General features: G+C 51.2%; 1 protein-coding gene across 10 annotated transcripts in view; it reads left to right on the top strand.

The window, feature by feature from the left end:
- The window catches only part of BCAS3 (BCAS3 microtubule associated cell migration factor), a 591,457-nt gene that overhangs the window by 566,720 nt on the left and 6,976 nt on the right, over positions 1-17,761 (top strand). For 4 of the 10 annotated variants that reach the window (XM_025440686.3, XM_025440688.3, XM_025440684.3 and 1 more), the window contains one exon: positions 1,279-1,446. The exons of 2 other annotated variants lie outside the window; for them this stretch is intronic. In XM_025440686.3, coding sequence (XP_025296471.1) covers positions 1,279-1,446 — 168 coding nt within the window. Of the gene's footprint in view, positions 1-1,278; positions 1,452-11,780; positions 11,847-17,761 lie in introns of those variants that run through there. 4 more of the 10 variants (XM_025440682.3, XM_025440681.3, XM_049114169.1 and 1 more) reach the window with 2 other exon arrangements.

The following is a 17,761-nucleotide window of genomic DNA, read 5'->3' as shown; positions in this document are numbered from 1 at the left end:
GACGGCTGATCAAAGAGGAGAAGCAAGGCCTGATAAAAAGTGTGTGTTGTGCGTACTTTTAACTTTAGGAAACATTGGCATTTGCATTTTTCCCCCATCTTCTTGGTGCTGGCAGGAACCAAGCCCAATAAATGCAGAGGATTCAGTTACCTAATCACTGGGAAAATGGTATGTGCTTAAAGCAACAGAGCATGATGATAATCTCCTTCCAAGAGAGAGTAGACGAAATAAGCTTTCACAGAAGACTTGCTGTATAATAGAGTAGAATAATTTAAATTTAGACTTTGAAGTGATCTTGCATGTAAAATCTCATCTTGGCACTGGGCAGAGCACCATGTACTTTCTGGAATTGGAGCGCAGCTTTGGGTTAAGGAAGAATTTTTGCTGAAGATTCTATCACACAACTCTGTTGCTAGCATCCCCTACCCACCCCACCCCCGGCCCCGCCTTGCCCATCTGTCCTTGGGCAGCTACGAGATCGCATGCGGTAGAGTACGATGAGCTCCAGATTGAAGCATCATCAGGTGATCTGAGTTCCTAAACCCGGTCTGTCACAAACTTGCTTTTGGATCTTGGGCCATTACTTTTCTGAGCCTCAAATGTAAAATGAGGAGGTTTGGTACAGGTTATGGGTTATAGTAGGTTGAAAACTTTTTTAAGGAACATCTGGGTGGCTCAGCAGTCGAGCATCTGCCTTCAGCTCAGCTCATGATCCCGGGATCCTGGGATCAAGTCCCACATCAGGCTCTCCATGGGGAGCCTGCTTCTCCCTCTGCCTGTGTCTCTGCCTCTGTGTGTGTGTGTGTCTCTCATGAATAAATAAATAATCTTTAAAAAAAAAAAAAAAGAAAGAAAGAAAACTTTTTAAAAATTTTAAGCCATGTAGCCCCTTTTCAAAATGAACCATTAGGGGAAGCCCTGTTGTATCAAGCAAAGAAAAGTAGAGGTGTTTTGGTTGAACTCGGCAGGGAGGTTCTCTGCCCTTGGCCTGCCTCTGAAGCAGTCCCTTGAAGACTTCGGAGGAACCTGTAACCCTGAGGAAATGTTTTAGAAACCACTAGCCCAATGACGTGGAGTTCTTTTTCTGAAAATCTACTCTGTCCGAGCCAGGTAGCAGCGCGAGCTGCGTCATCGTGCCCTCCACGCGTGTTTCCTGGTGTTCTCTCCCCGCCGGCCTGTAGGAGAGCTCGCGGGGACCCTGGGCCGGGAGGGGAGCTGGCGCCGGGGAGGCAGAACAACAACACAGACTCAGCGTCAGGTATCCCGTGTGTGCCCCAGGTACCTTTGACCGGAGCGTGACCCTGCTGGAGGTGTGCGGGAGCTGGCCCGAGGGCTTTGGGCTACGGCACATGTCCTCCATGGAGCACACGGAGGAAGGCCTGCGGGAGCGGCTCGCCGATGCCATGGCCGAGTCGCCGAGCCGGGACGTTGTGGGATCCGGAACAGGTAAAGGTGGCATCACCCTTCCAGCCTGACGTGGTCGTGACTGGCACCCTCTCTGGCAGGAGAGGGTGCGTGTTGTAACCATTTGTTTCTTTAGTTAACATTCTGCTTGCCATTGTTTTGGAAGTCTCTGGTATTGGGAGAGCCCTGTGTAAAGGAGCGCACTGGATCCCAGTGACCCCTCCTACATGAGATAATGCATGCAGAGGTGCTGGGTAAACACACCTGAATTGTATATGTGGCTCCCGGAAGGACTCCTTCTCCAAGGGAAGGAACAACCTTGGAGTCCCTGGGTTCTCAACAGCCCTGAGGCTCTGACTGTGAGGGCGGCACACCTTCTGTCATGCTTGAGGCTTTATAGATTAGCAAGTATCAGTGGGGCCTGCTGGCCTGGATGGAGCAAGCATGAAGCAGGCAGGGCTGGTTTGGGGCCCCAGACTGCTTTTTCTTAGGCTACCTCTGCCCTTGAACTCTTGCCTATGAGAGGGGCCAGCAGCTGGAGCCTGGGGGAAGCTTCTCGAATCAGAAGACGGCCTTAGAAGATGGGCAAGCCCTGTCCCAGCAAGCAGACATACATGTGCATGTGTGCACGCGTGCACACACACGTACACTGGTGTGTACATGCATATATGCACACATGCGCGCACACACACATATACAGCATGCGGTTAGGAAAGACCACAGTTCTTCCATACAGCATGTCTCCTTTTTGCCAAAGCACCTCCTCATTCTAGATATCTATGCAGCTACTGCGTGCTTTTAGGACCGAGAAACCTTGCCCAGCAGGCCTCTTTCCCACTTCCTGAGGTCAATGGGAACTTCCTCCTGGGTCAAGCGGATCATGGTGGTGGGCCCCCCCACTCCTGCTTGCCCAAGGCCTCTCAAGACTATTACTCCCTACCGTGAATGTTCCCACCCCCTCCTCCACAGGCCTACCTGGGAAAAGGATCCCAGGGAGGAGGAACTCACAACTTAGGGCAGGAAGCAAGATTTAGGAGAGGCAAGCATGTTTGGCAGGGATTGAAGGGCCTGACGTCATGATACTTCGGTCTCACTGCCGTGTGGATCCTGCCCATCCCTTAGATAGTTGGCAGTTAAGCCTTTCCCTCTCATCCCAGTTCTCTCGTTCCTGCAGTGGAGGAGAGAGACATAACACTCTCGTGTCCACCTCCACAGCACCCGCTTCATGCCCGTCCACAGTACTGGCACAGTCATGGGCAAATGGACAGAATGGATTCAAGAAGGGGAGAGGAGGAGTTTGCCTGGAGATAGAGAAGTGCCTTACCAGGCCACAGGAGACAGCGGCTCTGAGGGCCAGCCCCTTTCCACACCCTCTCCTTCCCTGGAAAGAGAGGAAGTGTGGATCTTGGAAGTGGCAGCAAGCCATGTCCTGTTGCCTCACGTGCACACAGGTGCAGACACGGGCACACCATTCCTCTACCCCATCATCCAGCCATCCGGCTCGTGGATGGTAGCCCATCATGCCATTGTTCTACCCGCACCCAGAGATGAGGCGCGGCTCTGCCACTTACAGGGGCTCTGACCCCATTTTCCTTGGAAGCTGGCAGGAGGAGGCAAAGCTTTTCCTTTTCCAAACTTCCCCCATAGCACCACCTTCCCCCTGCACCTCTGGGGCCCCTGCCCAGCCCCTGCTACATAAACCAGGGCCTGTTCTCACCAGATTCAGTCCCCAGGAGCTGCCCTCGCAGGAGCTCGAGCAGCTCTGGGGCAGCTCTCTGCAGACACCACTTGGAACCCCCAGTGTCATCCAGCAAACAGATTTAAAGGTGCACTGGGTCAGAGTTGGAGAACCTCAACCTGGCACAAACAGTAACCTCAACAAAACTGGCAGCAGTTCATCTGCCAGACAGCTGAGGGATTCAGGAGTGTCTTTGTGGCCTTAAGCAAGTTTGTGAAATTAAAAAAAAAAAAAAAAGAAAGAAAAGACGAGAGAGGAAATTAAAACTGCATGACCCACAGGTCAGAAAATAGGAGATGCCCTTTTTGAGCAGAAGGATTTCATTTTCATCCCCAAACTGTCACCAAAAGGGATTCATTTGGGGTTTTCTGACCATATTAAATGTATCAATTTTTAAAAATCTGCCTCTCTTTTAAAGGTCAATAAGGAAAGCAGATATTATGGAAATTAACTTGTTTTCCTCTGCCTTTGCTGAGAATCCCTTGTCACCGGGTGCAATTCCAGATGAAGTGCCAGGCTAGTGGTGCAACCCGGGGCCTTGGAAGGGCAAACCAGCACACCCAGAAACAGCCTGGGAAAGATGGTGTGACTTGGATGCGAATTTCCAGCAAGGCACCCTTTGCCAGAGCAGCCTTTCCCTCTCTGTTTTCCCACAGCTCTACTTCTCTCGGTGGCTTATAGGACATACAGATAAGGGGACATTAAGTGTTTGCCTGTGTTAGGTACTCTAAGGCACCCGAGATGATCGGTCCTGTAGTGCTTTCTAGCAGGCACTTTGTGTAGTATCACAGCCACGACTGATGGCCTCTTTATCAAGTTATGAATGGAGCAGTTCTCGTGACCCCCAACACTGAAGCCCATTCTAGAGCATGCCTCACTATTACACAGGCTTCACTGGTGATGTGCTGGAAATTGTTTACCAACCAGTCTCCAGAGGGAAGTAGGGAAGCCCTGCTTTGTAGCATTTGGACATTTCTGTAGTATAAAAACTGGCATTATGGCCAGTTGCAAGCTGTCAACATGGTGTCAGTCGGCTAGATGAATTCCTGAAAATGTAACAGTCAACTGGCGCCAGTACCTCACAGGTAAGCTGTACCGTGGGCAAATTAACTGTCTCCCCAAAGTAAAGCAAAACCTTCTAAAGCCTTGCTATTCAGAGTGATCTGCAAGCCAGCAGCACCATCTCTACCTGAGAGCTGGTTAGAAATGCGTGGTCTCAGGCCCTACCCAGCCCTACTGAGTCAACACCTGCGTCCCAGCAAGATAGATCCCTCTGCCCACTCGACCAGGTCTGTTTTGAAACTCCGTTCGCTGCTGAGGCAGGTGTTAGTTCTCTCCTCCACGAGAGCTGCTGACCGATCAGTCTAATTAGATGACACATGTGATTTGTAAATCTGCTCTAAGATAATCGGCATGCTGCCATCTTGCAGTATCATCGCTCCCCTTGTCCCTGTGACCCTTCCGTTGTCCCTGTTCAGCGGAACTCCAAATCAAGGCCAGTCCGGTTCTGCTCTCACACCTGGGCTGCTGAAGGAGAATCACAAATCGTTCCAATTGGTGCCTCTACGAATTTCTGGCGTCTCCTCTCCAGTGAGCCAGGGAAGGCCTTCTCTGCTTTTCTAGTACCTTCTCCTCCTCTTTGTAGTTTCTGCTCATCCCTTGCAGCAGAAACCAGCGCCTAGAACTGCGTCTGGCACATAGTAGGCATGTGGTTACTATTTACTGAACAAATGAATTCTGCATTCAGCCTAGACGTTATCAGTTCTGCCGTAGCCCCTGCTCGCTGCTGTGGCTTCCAGCCTGGTTTTCTTCTCTTAAAGATTCCACGGATCTCTGGTCCCCTAAGAGTTTATGGTTTATGTTTTATATTTTTCCCTCTGCTTTTGCTATTTTTTTTTAATATGGCACGTGTGCTCAGTCCATCATTTTGAAATCAGTCTCTTTCCTTCTGCATGGGTAGTATTTCAGACTCTCCCATTCTCCTCAAATCTCTTACCCCACCATCTTGTGTTTTACTGTCAGAGAGAAAATAGAGGCCATTGTTCAAGGAATCTCTTGACTGACCTCCCCCCTGTCCCTCTGCATCCAGAGTCTGCCCAGCCACAGCAGCTGTCCCCACCCCACAAAGTCACTGCTGTCCTTCCATCTCAAGGGCTCTCCTCGGGCCGGGCTCTTGGTCTACCATGCTCTCCTGGCCTTACTTCTGCCTCTCACTCCTTCTCCTCCATCCCTTTTCTGGGTCTTCCTTCTCTGGTGGCCTTAATCGTACGTATCTCTCAAAACCCTATCCTGGGCCTCTCTCTCCTCCCTCTCCTTCCATCAGTACAGAGCGATCTCCTCTGCTTCCGGGGGCTCAGTCACTACCTATAAACTGACTCCAAATAATCTCCAAGTTGGCTTTCTGTCCTGAACTCCAGAACCGTTTATTTAGTCACCTGCTGACACTTCCACACGTCCAAAAGCTAAACCCCTCCCCCACAACCCTGTCCTTCTCAGGGTCTGCCCCATCTCGCTGCATACAGTGCCCTTCCCCTTCATGACCAGCCGCTGCCCTGTCTCCAGACGCCTCTCCTGCTGCCCCATGCAAGCTCCAGCCAAGCTGAACTCCCCAGAGGGTCCCTAAGCACACGTGCTCTCTGTGCCTGCCAGGCTCCCCTACATACTTCTCTTGCCCGGAATGCTGTCTCCCGCAGCAGCTCCTCCTCTCTCTGCAGCCCCCCTCAAAATAACCTAATTCCTGCTTAGCAGACATTCCTTTCAATATTGCCTTTTCTAGAAAAATAGAATTTTTTAAATAAGCAAAACATGTACTTACTCTACTTGTTTTGTGTCTAGGTAGATATAACCCAATACCAAAAAAAAAAAAAATCTTAATAAACACCTGGATACACATTAAGTGCACTTTCTCTTTAGACTTTAACTCTTTCTGTCTTTAGCTAAACCTCGTCTTTCTTCTTCGCCCTCTCTCACATCCAAGGGAAAAAGCTTCAGGCCTCATTCCAGAGTCCTGATCAGCCTGCTGCAGCCTCCTTTTGCTGCTGTTGACTCTGAAAAGCTAAGTCAGCTCTCAAGGTCAAGAGGGACTGTCTCTTCCCCCTGACTGTGGCTTCCTACAGTCCCAGGAACACCGCCTCTCCTTTGTAATCACAGCATCAAGGTAGGAAAGAGGCTTTAGATTTTTCTGTCTACCAACTCCTCGGTGGACTCTCTTCTAGTCCAGAAGCAGTTACTTTAGGGGATCACACTCAGGGCCCAATCTTTGCCTCTTGTCTTCTGCCAGACATACATTTACTTCCTTATCCAAACATACCAAACTTTCACAGTAACAGTATTATAAGCGATGCATTCTAGTACTTTATATTTTCTTTCGTTTTCTCAAGAGTGTGGTCATGACCCACCGAATTGATTTCACAAGACATCAGAGGATTTCAGTCTACAGTTTGGAAACCAGTGCTCTCATTTATTCGGCCAAATCTCCTCAGTTTTCCTGTGTGTATATTAATTACTAGGATTATTTTCAACTCAAGGTCTTCCGAAGATCTGTCAGATACTGCTTTTACTTCTTGAAAGGGCTGTGCCTTTTTTCCTTCTTAACATAAAAAGCGCATTTTGAACACTGCACACAGTTTTTAAATGGTCACAGGAAGTTTTCAATAAGTTAATTAACAAATACCTGATGATCACCAGTGTGCTGCAAAAGAGGAACTAAGCACTGTGTGTGTGCGTGCATGCGCATGCACGCTCACGCGTGTGTGCACACATGTATGTTGTGACTTCATGCTAATACCATCTTTCATTTCAGGACTGTGGAAATTAATGTCAATAACAAATGTTAGCTCTCGTTACTGGAGTTGACCAGATGTGTACCCCAAAGCAAATAACCTGGTGTGTTGACCCCTCTGTCCTACCTGCAGGATTAGCTCTTCCAGGCGGCCTTGGAACTCCTGCTCACCCCATTAGTGAGGGCTGGGAACATTTTCTTGCTAAGGCTGCCTTTCCGGTAGGGACCACACTAGCCCTGTCCCATTTCAAGCCCTGACTGTGGCTTCCTCCAGTCCCAGGAACACACTCAGATGACAACAATGGTGGGCATGGGGCAGTGAATTAATTCTCTTATCTTTTAGACACCCCTCCTCTCAGGCAAGCGCTTTCATCCAAGTAACGTAGCCTGTCCTTAGGTGCTTCCCTTTGCTTTACTCAACTGGGTCCTGGAATTTTGCTCCTTCTACAGTATGTTTACAAAATGGTTTTCATGTCTTCTCTCAACAAACTCCTCAACGGGCCTGCACCTTCTTCCATGGTCACAGCAGGCAGGCAGGTTCTCTGCAGACACCTGCTGGTTTCTCCACCCTGAGCTGGGCATTGTAGTGAAGAAGTAAAGCATGGTTCCTATCCTCAAAGAGATAGAAAGCTCCAAAGGAGGCAACAGTGCTGAACTGTGAATGTGTTCCTCTCTGGCTCCTCTATCCAGCTACCCATCGGGGCCCACCTAGCAGAGCTAGACCAAGCGGAAGCCTGGGGGGGGGGGGGTCCCCTGTCCACAGGCTCTGGTCTTGCCAGGATGTGAAGACAAAACTACAAACTCCCCAGCTACAGATGCCATGGTTGCCAAGGGTGGAGAGAAAGAGTAAGTCCCCAAAGACATAGGAGCATCCAGACATAGAGCCCAGCGCCATGCGTGGCCACAGCACTCGTGCAGAAGGTGGTGGGGAAGCAGATGCTGCCTGCAAACCAGGGGTGGCCTTGTTGGCATTGCCATCAGTGTCTCAGTTCGGTGTCAGATGGCCTATTCCTCACTGGTTTCCACTGGTAGGAGAGACCAAAACTGAGAGCCCTTCAGTTCCTAGCACCCAACTGCTGACATTGGGAAGAATGTCGGGGGGGGGGGGGGAGTTTCTCAGCAGCATTTGGATGTCCTCTTCAAGGAATGGGGGAAGCCTATGACCTTGGGAAGGTTCCTTTCCCATTCTTGGTTCTGTTTCTTCACTCATACCAGGCAATGTGTCACATTTGCTCCCCGCATGCGTTAAGTGCTGGCCACTGTACTGCTGTACTGAGCACTTTGTAAATGTCCTCTCATTTACTTCTCTCAACAATAATAGCCACGCCTCCCAAGTGGCTTCGAGGTTTCAGACTCTAGGCTAGCCACATAAATGTCCTTTCATCATCACAACACGGCCAGCGAGATGTTCCTCTCTCTGACTCACAATGGAAGAAAGATGAAAGATTTGAAATCAGATCATAACTACAAAATATAGGATCAAAATGAGATACTAAGGAAGTGCTGGAAGCCCAGCCTCTGTGAAACAGTGGAATTAACTGAGTTTTCTTCACTCTGGTATCAGAATAGTTCTTTCCTTACCAGTCTTTCCCACAGACAATTACAATAGCATCCTCAGAGGCAACCCTACTTACACTGTCCTTGGTGTTTAGACCAAACCTCTTTGCAGGGGTTTACTGGACAGAGGCTTTTGTTCTGGGGCTGGGGGTGGGGGGCCTCTGAACCCATGTGGTGGTCCTTCAATCCTGACCAGTTGTGCCCACACCCATGCCTGTGCGTGAAGGTTGGGTTGGATCTTCCACACCTGTAGGTCCTAGCTGTGAACCTGTGTCTGGGATGTAACATACATGTAGTGGTTCTGAACCAAGCCTGCCCCTAGCTGCAGATATTTATTTCTACCCCAGGTCAAGATAATGGGGGCCCTTCAGTGACCCATCAGCCAACTGAGTGCTCACAAAGCTTATATTCTCCATGGAGAAGCAATATTGTGCAAGGGCCTACAATACTAGTTATTTTAGTCATTGTCAGAAAAGTGAAAATAAATGATAAAAGTCATTCATGAGAAAGATTTGTGAAATTGGGATCTACACACAACAGAAGCAAAGTAACTTTTTATAAACTTGACTCAGGAAATGTAGAGAAACAAGGCTAAGAGGCGCAATATATCTCTAAAAGAGTTTACATTGTGTGCCATGTATTCACATCATCCAAAAAGTGGGCCGCTGAGGTTAAGCACAAGCTACAGCCTCACAAGAAGTGCACTGTGGTCTGAGAACATTAAATAATGAGACTCTGCTCACATAGCCCAAGAATGCTGAGAGCAGGAGTCAGAGAGAGAGAGAGAGATATCTAGGAGGAGTTTCTCAAGATCTCATCAGTCTCACTGGTCAAAGGGTATTTCAGAATAAGAGGGGATCCCCAGAAGAGGAGGGGAGTTCTCACGTTCAGGGCCTGCTCAGTCTTCCTTTTTCCCTACTCACAGCGTGCCCAGGGCCCAACTGTTTCAACCTCGGCTCCTTACTGTGAGATTTCAAGGCTCTTCCATGCCCTCCTCACCATCCTTTCCAACCTGATCTCCCACTCGCTTGGCTACAATGACCCCTTATTCATATTTCCTCACCACTACCACCACGTTCATGCAAACATGCCCACCTGTCAAAACTATCCTATCATCTGCAGCACATGCCCTGCTCACCTGGCTCTGTTAGAGTACCCTCTGCCCTCCCTCTCTGCCCACTTTTTAGACCAAGCTCTGACCTCACCCCACTCTGTGAAGCCTCCCTGACCATGCAGCCAAATGGCCCTTCTCTCTCCTCTGAACTTCTGAACCACTGGCTCACTAGACACTTGACCCCAGACAAGTAGTGTATGGTGCCTTTTCTTTCCCTATCAGTGTCGGATTCCTTTCTACATGCCATGGGGGTGGGGGAGGCTCAGCCCTGGTGGTCCCTCCAGCCCCTCCCTCAGCCATACTACCCATACTGCATGTCTTAACCTAATTCTGTTTCCTTGGACTGAATCCGATTCTTCTTTGTTACCAACCACCAGCCTTCTCATTGCCCAGCATCCAGCACTAGGACAAGAACCAAGCTGAGCCCAGTTAACGTTTGTTGAATGACTACATGGGTTTTTGTGGCTCCTGAGAGGTAAATGAAAGCCAGCCAGAGCAATGGGAAAAATTACTGTGTTTAGGACACACTTGTTAGTTTCTGGCCAGTTGTCAAATCTGATCTTAAGTAGACCATTTCTCTCTCTCTCTCTCTCTCTCTCTGTCTCCCCTGTTCCCTCTCTCCTTCTGTCTCCCTCTCCCTCTCTCTCTCACTTCCCTTTCTTCCTTTCCCCTCCTCTCCCTATCTCCCCTTCTCCCCCACCCCCTCTCGCCCTCTCCCAAGGCTGCTAGAAGTCCCAGGCAGAGGCAGAGCTATAATGGCAGCTTAGGGCTGAGAACCTCCTCTGCAGTTGCCCAGTTGACTTTGAATTCTTTAAACAAAGCACATGGATTCCTATCAACAAGGACAAAATGCCAGTGTGACTTCATTGGTAAACCTTCAGAGTCCCCTTCCCAAGTGTTGCCCTGACATGGAGGCAGGAGTTCCTGGGGCAAACTTACAGCCTGGGGAAGGGCAGGTGGACCCCCAGACAAGTGCCCTCCTCTGGAGACATTAACATAGGTAAATGGTTAACAAAAGGGAGTATTTCTCTCTGTTCTTCCTCCTCTGCCAAAGAATTCACCTTTAACCATTGACCTTTCTGTGAGGTGTGAGATCTGAACAAAGTTGAACACAGTCATGGATGGTTAAATATCCGTCTTCCCCTCTGTCCTTCCCCTCAGAAGATGATCTGCGCTATACGGACCAGCCCCGGGGTTTGATGGCTGGTAACAGAGGAGAGACACACAGACACACAGAAAATGAGAGTTGGAAATGAGCCTCTGACCCTTCAGGAGTCCAGAGCCTCACTCTACCAAGGCCAAGCCATGCCAGTGTGACTAAATTTAACAAAAGGAGGCATTTCCAAATACCTGTGCCAGAATCAGCTGCCCAACCGCTGACATTTGGCAATTTCTTCCTGCCTACTTCTCATTGAACCCCACCTCTGCCCCCAGGCACCTGCAGGCCCACTGCACAAGCATAAATTTTTTAATTTGCCAGCAGAATCCCCCAACACCAGGCTTCACAGACTGCCCCCCCCCATCGGCTCCCCCACATATTGTCTAGCGGAACTCAATAGCTTGCAGTTCACCCCTCTGTGTGCTTAATTAAGTCTGGGCGAAACCAACATCCAATTGCTTCCTTCATACAGGGTGACTTTTTCTGCTCTGTGCCCTCCCTAAACTCATTCTGCTGTCATGTCCCCATCCTCTCTAGGCTCCTGTTGGCCGGGACCAGCATGCCATCTCCGCTGTGACGGGTGTGATAGTGCTGGCTTTAGAGGTGGGGCTGGCGAGTGTGGGCTAAGCCCAGCAGGGTCCTGTTTCCATCTGGGCCTGCCAGGGTCCTCAGAAGGCTTGGAGACGCTTCAGTTTCACCCTTTGTTCCTCCCCAAGCCACGGAGAGCCGAATCTGAGCCTACATTCATGCCTTGGAGCACATCTCCATGATCCCTGAACCTAGGCACTCAGTAGGCGGCACTGGGCAGGAGGAAAGGAGAGGGAAGGACAACAACAGCCTAGGCCAGGGAAAGTTCTGTAAAGGCCCGGATGTGCTGTGCCTCAGAACAGACCACGAACACCCCCTGCAGAGCTCGCGGTGGTCCAGCCGCACTGTGACACCTACTCTTCTTGGTTTCCACTCTTGCTGCTCTCTTAAATGTCCATGTTGTGATCCTCTTTAAAGAAGTATTCTATTTTCAATACAGACACAGCCCTTGACGTAGCAGTAAAAAACAGCACCCCTGAGAGACACGTGGCTGTGAAGTATGTTGGTATGTAACCTCCTCCTGTCTTTGCCTACGTGCAGGGCTTTGTCCCACTGCTCTGTCTGTCCCTCAAGAAGTTGCCCCCTTACCCCCCACCCCCCGCCGACCCCCGCCCCAGTGCTCAGGCTCTCAGGAGGCATTGAAGTGAGGGCAAGAGGTCAGCAGAGACAGGAGGTACCTTCTGGCAACAGACTGGTTCGGGATGGGAAGTCGTTGCTGTTCTTCACCCGACAAGAGTTTCTTTGAGAACCTCGTTCCCTGCCCCCCACTTTTAAGATGGAAGTCAAATTTTCGGATTCTGCTGTGCAGAGCAGAGAGGTCACTAGGCTCTAATGCATTTACCATTGACTGCCCCTCTTGTAGTGCGTCTATTAGTGAGTAATTTGATTTGTACCTATTCATTTGCAGTCCCTGCAGGAGCCTGGAGCTGGCCCCTAGTATAATTGGTGCTGTCTCTATTTTTACATCATTAGATTAGCCCCGACTCCTGGCCACTTGTTGTCTGCGCTTGTCTGTCCATTTATACAACCTAATGTAACACAAAATTCATTACTGATCACATTACTTTCAACTCTGAAGCCAGCCTTGTGATAAACATTTGGTTAACCCCTTCCTGCCCACAGGAGGGCTGACAGAACAAATGCACTTCCACTCGACAGGCGAATCAATATCTTAATACACCAAAGTGGAATTGCATTTCTAGATTTGTTATTCCTCCTGGAGGAGCAAATGGAAAGGCTCGTCTGAGCTAGCTGAATTGAATAATGAATAGAGCCCCGGCACCAGCAGCCAGTCTGTGAACAGAGCACAAAGGCAGACCCGGCATCCGCTCCGCTTTTTCATCTGGACAGCCGGCACCACAGCAATTAATTGAGCCTTGTGCTCCTCTCCCAGCCATGGAGTGTGGGCTCCAGAGCGCGGGCTGGGACCCTAACAGGGGCGACGGCGACCTTGGCCCCATTGCTGCTCTCTTTGCTAGGCTGAGCTTCGGGCATCCAGACTAGGAACTGGCTCCAGTTTCCCTAACACCTTCTTCACTGATAGGAAGGCACCAGACCTGGGGCCTTGACACTGATGCCACCAAGAAATCAATTAAATTCACTACTAAACAAAAGTTTATCATTTAGAAAAGATACGCAAAATTATTTCTCTTTAGAGCCAGGTCAGCAATGTTGGGATTGTTTGGTTCACACCATCTTGTGCATGTGTGTGCACCTGTCCCCGGGGTGAGCATTGAGCATTCTTTGGCATGGAAACACCATGTGCATCTGAACGTGGTGCTAGTTCTCTGTTAGGGATGTTGGCGAGCCTCAGGGGACTCTAGCACAGGAGCTGGCCAAGGGTCTTAAAGGGACCTGCACATAGCTCTGTTTAATCTAGAAGACTGTCCCCTACCTTACCCTGGTTATCTCTTCCCAGCCTCCATTTGTCTCTGGAGAGCAGCCACACCCACCGTATGTCATTAACTTACAGGACAACTTGTTTCAAAAGGAAAAATATCCTGACTTCTTCAGAAACTCTTGTAAAGCCTGTAGCACAAAGATTAGAAACACAGGCACAAAGGAAGTGGAATGGAACCCGTTACCAGTGAAAGTCATAAATCCCTAAGTGTAACAAAAAAAGCCGTAAACAGAAGATACTCAGTCGGGAAGGAAGCTCTCAAAGAGGCAGGCCGTCTAGGGGATGTTCTGCCTGAATTCGGGGAAGTCCTGGACTGGCAGCTGAGGAGAGGCATCGAAGCCTCCAGTTAGTGGGCCCCTCTCTGTGGAGTAGGCCGCCTCCCATCCCCGAGGACCACAGCCCGGACCCTGCTGTCCATTCGCCTGTCAGAGCCTTGACAGGTCAGAAATGGCCAGCAATCTTGTGAGACGCAGAGGTCCCAGCGCTTCTGTGAGAGGGCTTCATGCTGCTCTTGGCCTTCTCCATTCCTCCTTTGTGTGTGCAGGCAGGCCAGGGCACAGTGCCATGCCGCCTTGCAGCAGTCCCTGGGCTGCACAAGGTGAGAGGTGAGGTGCAGGAGGGATGGCCTCGGCCTGCCCTGACCCTGGGAAGCTCCATTTCCCACTGGGGGACCCAAAGGTCAGGCCAGAGACTCTCAAGGACTTCCCGTTGTGAGGACCTACAAAGAGGGCTTGCATGTAGTCAGTGAGAGGACGCTAGTGTGTCACGGCACAGCTGGGGTAGGGCAGCTGCCTCCTCTCGGCAGCTCACTTCCCCACCCCCGTCCAGCCCACAGTGCACTAACTTGCTCAGTCGCCAGCCTGCTGCTTGGGCCTCAGGTGGGTAAGTGGTACAGTGGGAGAGAGGGGCTCCATGTAGCCCACACTGGCTCCAGCCCTGTCAGCTCTAGAAATCAGATGGGAGCCCAGGCCTCTGCTTTGTGGAATGGGACAGACTGGTGGTAGGGAGGAAAAGGAGTCAGCCGGCTGGTGGAATGAGAGACTGATTTCTTAACCTTGATGGAAAGGGGGAAAGCCACATCTTACCAAACTCTTCCGCTGCATCATAGAGAATTTAATTATGTTTGGACATTTGAATGAGAACCAGATGTGGCTCTGGCCTGTCAGGCCAGCAAGGTTCAAGGAGCTGCATCTCTCCTGTGGTCCGCGGACCCCTGTGCTGTCTCTGAGGCCTGGCGGACTGCTCGGGAGGACCCCGCCTGGGAGCTCAGTGGGGTCTCCTGAGCCTTCAGGCTGGACTGTAGGAGATAGCTGGGTCCCGGCTAGCTGCCAAGCACCAGTTCCACGGGAGAGTTTCCAAGCGCTGAGTCTTCCTCGTAGCCACGCCAAGTGGGCATGTTGGCGGGGCCCTCGTTAGCACCCACATCCGCCCCACAAGCAGACACGCACACACAGAGTTCATGTCGCGGCACCTGGCTGGCCGTTCTCTACCACCAAAGACACGTCTCTGAACCTCCCAGCCCTGCGTCACCTCAGCTGGCATCTGCCAAGACTTGGCCTCCGTGTCAGGCGGTGACCTGGAGCTAGAAAGGCCCTTTCAGGCCCTCCTGCATGAGGAGTCCTCCTCCAGGGGCCTCAGCCTGCTGAAACACCAGAGGTGGCAACACCGATCTCCTAGGCCGGACGCCACTGCAGTAACAGTGAGCTCCTCCACCTGATGGTGTGTGTGCTGCTTCTGAAAGCCCCCTCCTGTCCTTTGCTCTTTAGAGCCCCCACCCAGTGAGGTTGCCAGAGCTGCCCTTCCCCTCCTGCCTGACAGACGCTGAAGAAGACTGAGAAGTGAAGTGACTTGTGCGGGTCATTCAGCACGACTGTGGCAGATCTCTAAGCCTCCTACCACAGGACTCTTCCTTCCTGCCACCCACAGGGCTGTTCCCGAAGTGTGGCTTCAGCCAGATTTGTCAAATACCTCAAAACCAGGGAAACGGGAGCTAGGTCCACTCCACCTTCGCTGTCCCCGTGTGTCAGAGGTTGGGACAGGGCAAGATTTAAAGTTATAGTAGTAGTGGTACTGAGAGGGTCACTGCAAATGGGATGTGGGTCGAGGTGGTCTGGGTGGGGATCCTGCTATCTTTTGCTTTGAAGCCAAGACTTGGGAAGGGCTTAGGTAACATGGATTTCCTGGGAGCAGAAGGTGGCAACATTTCTGGTTCAAGTCTTCCCTACCTGGGAATGGTATCTTCTTAAGGTTTTTATATGGGGTGACCCAGGGAAAGGCTCTAGCCCCCAACCCAACCAGCACAGCCTCCAGCAAATACCCCATCTACCACCATTGTTCACCAGCTGTTCAAAGGCTATGAAGGAATCTGGGACTGGACCATGAGCTGCTCCTACCCCCCCACACACACACACACATACACACAGAGCCAGCTCCACTGGAGAGGGGGTGCAGGCTGTGATAAGAGACTGGTCTCTTGAGCATGGACCCTCCTTCTGAGTCCTCCTCATTCCTCAGGCCCTTCCCCCATCTCTTTCTACTTTTAGCCTCCTTTTCCCAACATTTCAGCATGCTTAGCTCCTGCCACACCCCTGTCCCTCCTGGGCCCACCAGGAATTTGAGACTCTGGCTACCTCTGTGCCTCTTCTTCACTAATGCCACACTGGCCTGCTGTCATGAATAGGGTTCCTCTTTGGCTACAGGAGAGAAGGGACGATGGGGAAGAGAGGTGATGTGCCTTCCCCAGTTTTCCTGAGTGGAGGCTCTCTGCCCAGTGTCCTCAGCTATCATCCTTTCTACAACTTTCCACAACTGGCTGCAACTTTCATCTTCCAGGAGCCAGTGGATGCCTCAGAGGACCTGAGGTCTTCTCTAGGCCTCAGGTCTCCCCCTAAATCCTAAGGTTATTAGGCATGTGCATGGCCCCAGTGGCCAAGGGAAGCAGTTCCTGGTCTTCTGAGCCAAGACCACCAGATATTTACCCTCTTTGTTTGGAGCTGAGGGGTATGGGGCAGGGCAGACCATGCGGTCCTGGCCTCATTCTGTAACATTCTGGGCCTCAGTACCCTCAGAGGGTCAGGAGTGAGAGCTGGGCAAGGGGGAGAGAGCATATCTGTGAGTCCTGTGGGTTGAAAGGGACCCTGGCCAGGAAGGAATGTATGGGCCTGCCGACAGACTGTGTGCCGTCAGGTCACCAGAGGCCTGTCACATCAGCGGGCCAGGGCCCTGCACCCAGACATAGCTGTGAGGTCTGGAGATAACCAGGCCAGTTAGCCCTGTTCCTCCTCTACTCCCAGATTCCATCAGCCCCAACCAGGATTCCTATTTTCCGGATGTGGAGGAGCCATTTCCTCCTTCACCCCTCAGCTTCAAGAAGCTGCCCTTGCTCCTTCCACAAGCATGCCAGGGAAGGGAACGAAAACCCCTGCCAGAAGGGAAAGGCGATCCTCCCGACTGCCCTAGGCCTGTCCTCCCAAGATCCCCATACTGATCTGCGGGCATCTCTGCTAGCTCTGCAGCCTGTGGGGTTGCGTGAGGGTAAGAGGAGGCCGGCACTGCCCAGTGTGGCTGGGAGCAGCATGGCAAAGGAAAGATGTCGGGGAGACAGGCACCCCTGAGTGTGAAGAGAAAAGCAAGGCCTCCCCATAAGGCCACCTCCTCTACCTGCTACCCTTTTATCCTCCTAAAAACTTTCAGTGCTGAGGCTGCCTCCAGCCCGGAGTGTGGTCTCTGACAGGGCTGTCGGGGTGTCTGGAAACATTTTTAGCCAACTCCATTTCTGTCTCTGCCTCACCCTAGAGGATTGAGCAGTAGTTTCCAGGCCCAGGACTGGTGTAAGACAAGCAGCCCAAAGCTGTGTCCAACCAGGGCCACCTCCTGATTGGCATCTGGGCCATCTCTCTGGATTCCATCAGGAAGGTGCCAGTCCTGCTCCACCCCACAGGATCATTCAAGCCCCCTACCTGCTGAACCCTTCTCTCTCCAAGGCCCAGTTTGCTTGGTCGATCCCAGCCAGCAGGTCCCAGCAGGCCGCTGGCTGACCAAGTTGACTGTTTGGGGCAGATTCCATTTGGATCCATCTGCTGAACTTGGCAGCAGTCCTGTGATCCCCCTGGTCTCCTCTCCAGATAGGCCATCCAGAGAAGTTCTGAAAAATCTCTGACCTCCTAGTCAGACCCCACCCCAACCTCACTCCCTGGTCATGAAGGGGATTGGAACTATTTCTGTTTGCAGGCCTCCTCTGAGCCAGGCAGTGGGCAGGATGGGGCCGTCTGGCTGGCTGCTCTGTATTCTAGGGCCACCCATTCCCCTGGGGTACCACTGAGCCCAACCCAGGCCCTGCTGATGGGGAAGGTAGATGCAGGAGGGAAAAATCAATGCATGTCAACAGTGTTGGAAATTTATTTTCTTGGAAAATGGTATTTACAAAGAGGCAAGGAGGGAAATGAAAAGCTGTAAACACATAACTGCCATTTTCCTCAGCAGGCCATTTCTTGATTAAAAAGAAAGAATCCTTCCCAAGC

This window comes from Canis lupus, chromosome 9 (genome assembly GCF_003254725.2).
Source record: "Canis lupus dingo isolate Sandy chromosome 9, ASM325472v2, whole genome shotgun sequence".
In the NCBI taxonomy this organism is placed as follows: domain Eukaryota; kingdom Metazoa; phylum Chordata; class Mammalia; order Carnivora; family Canidae; genus Canis; species Canis lupus.
This window is presented reverse-complemented; position numbering and strand designations above follow the sequence as displayed.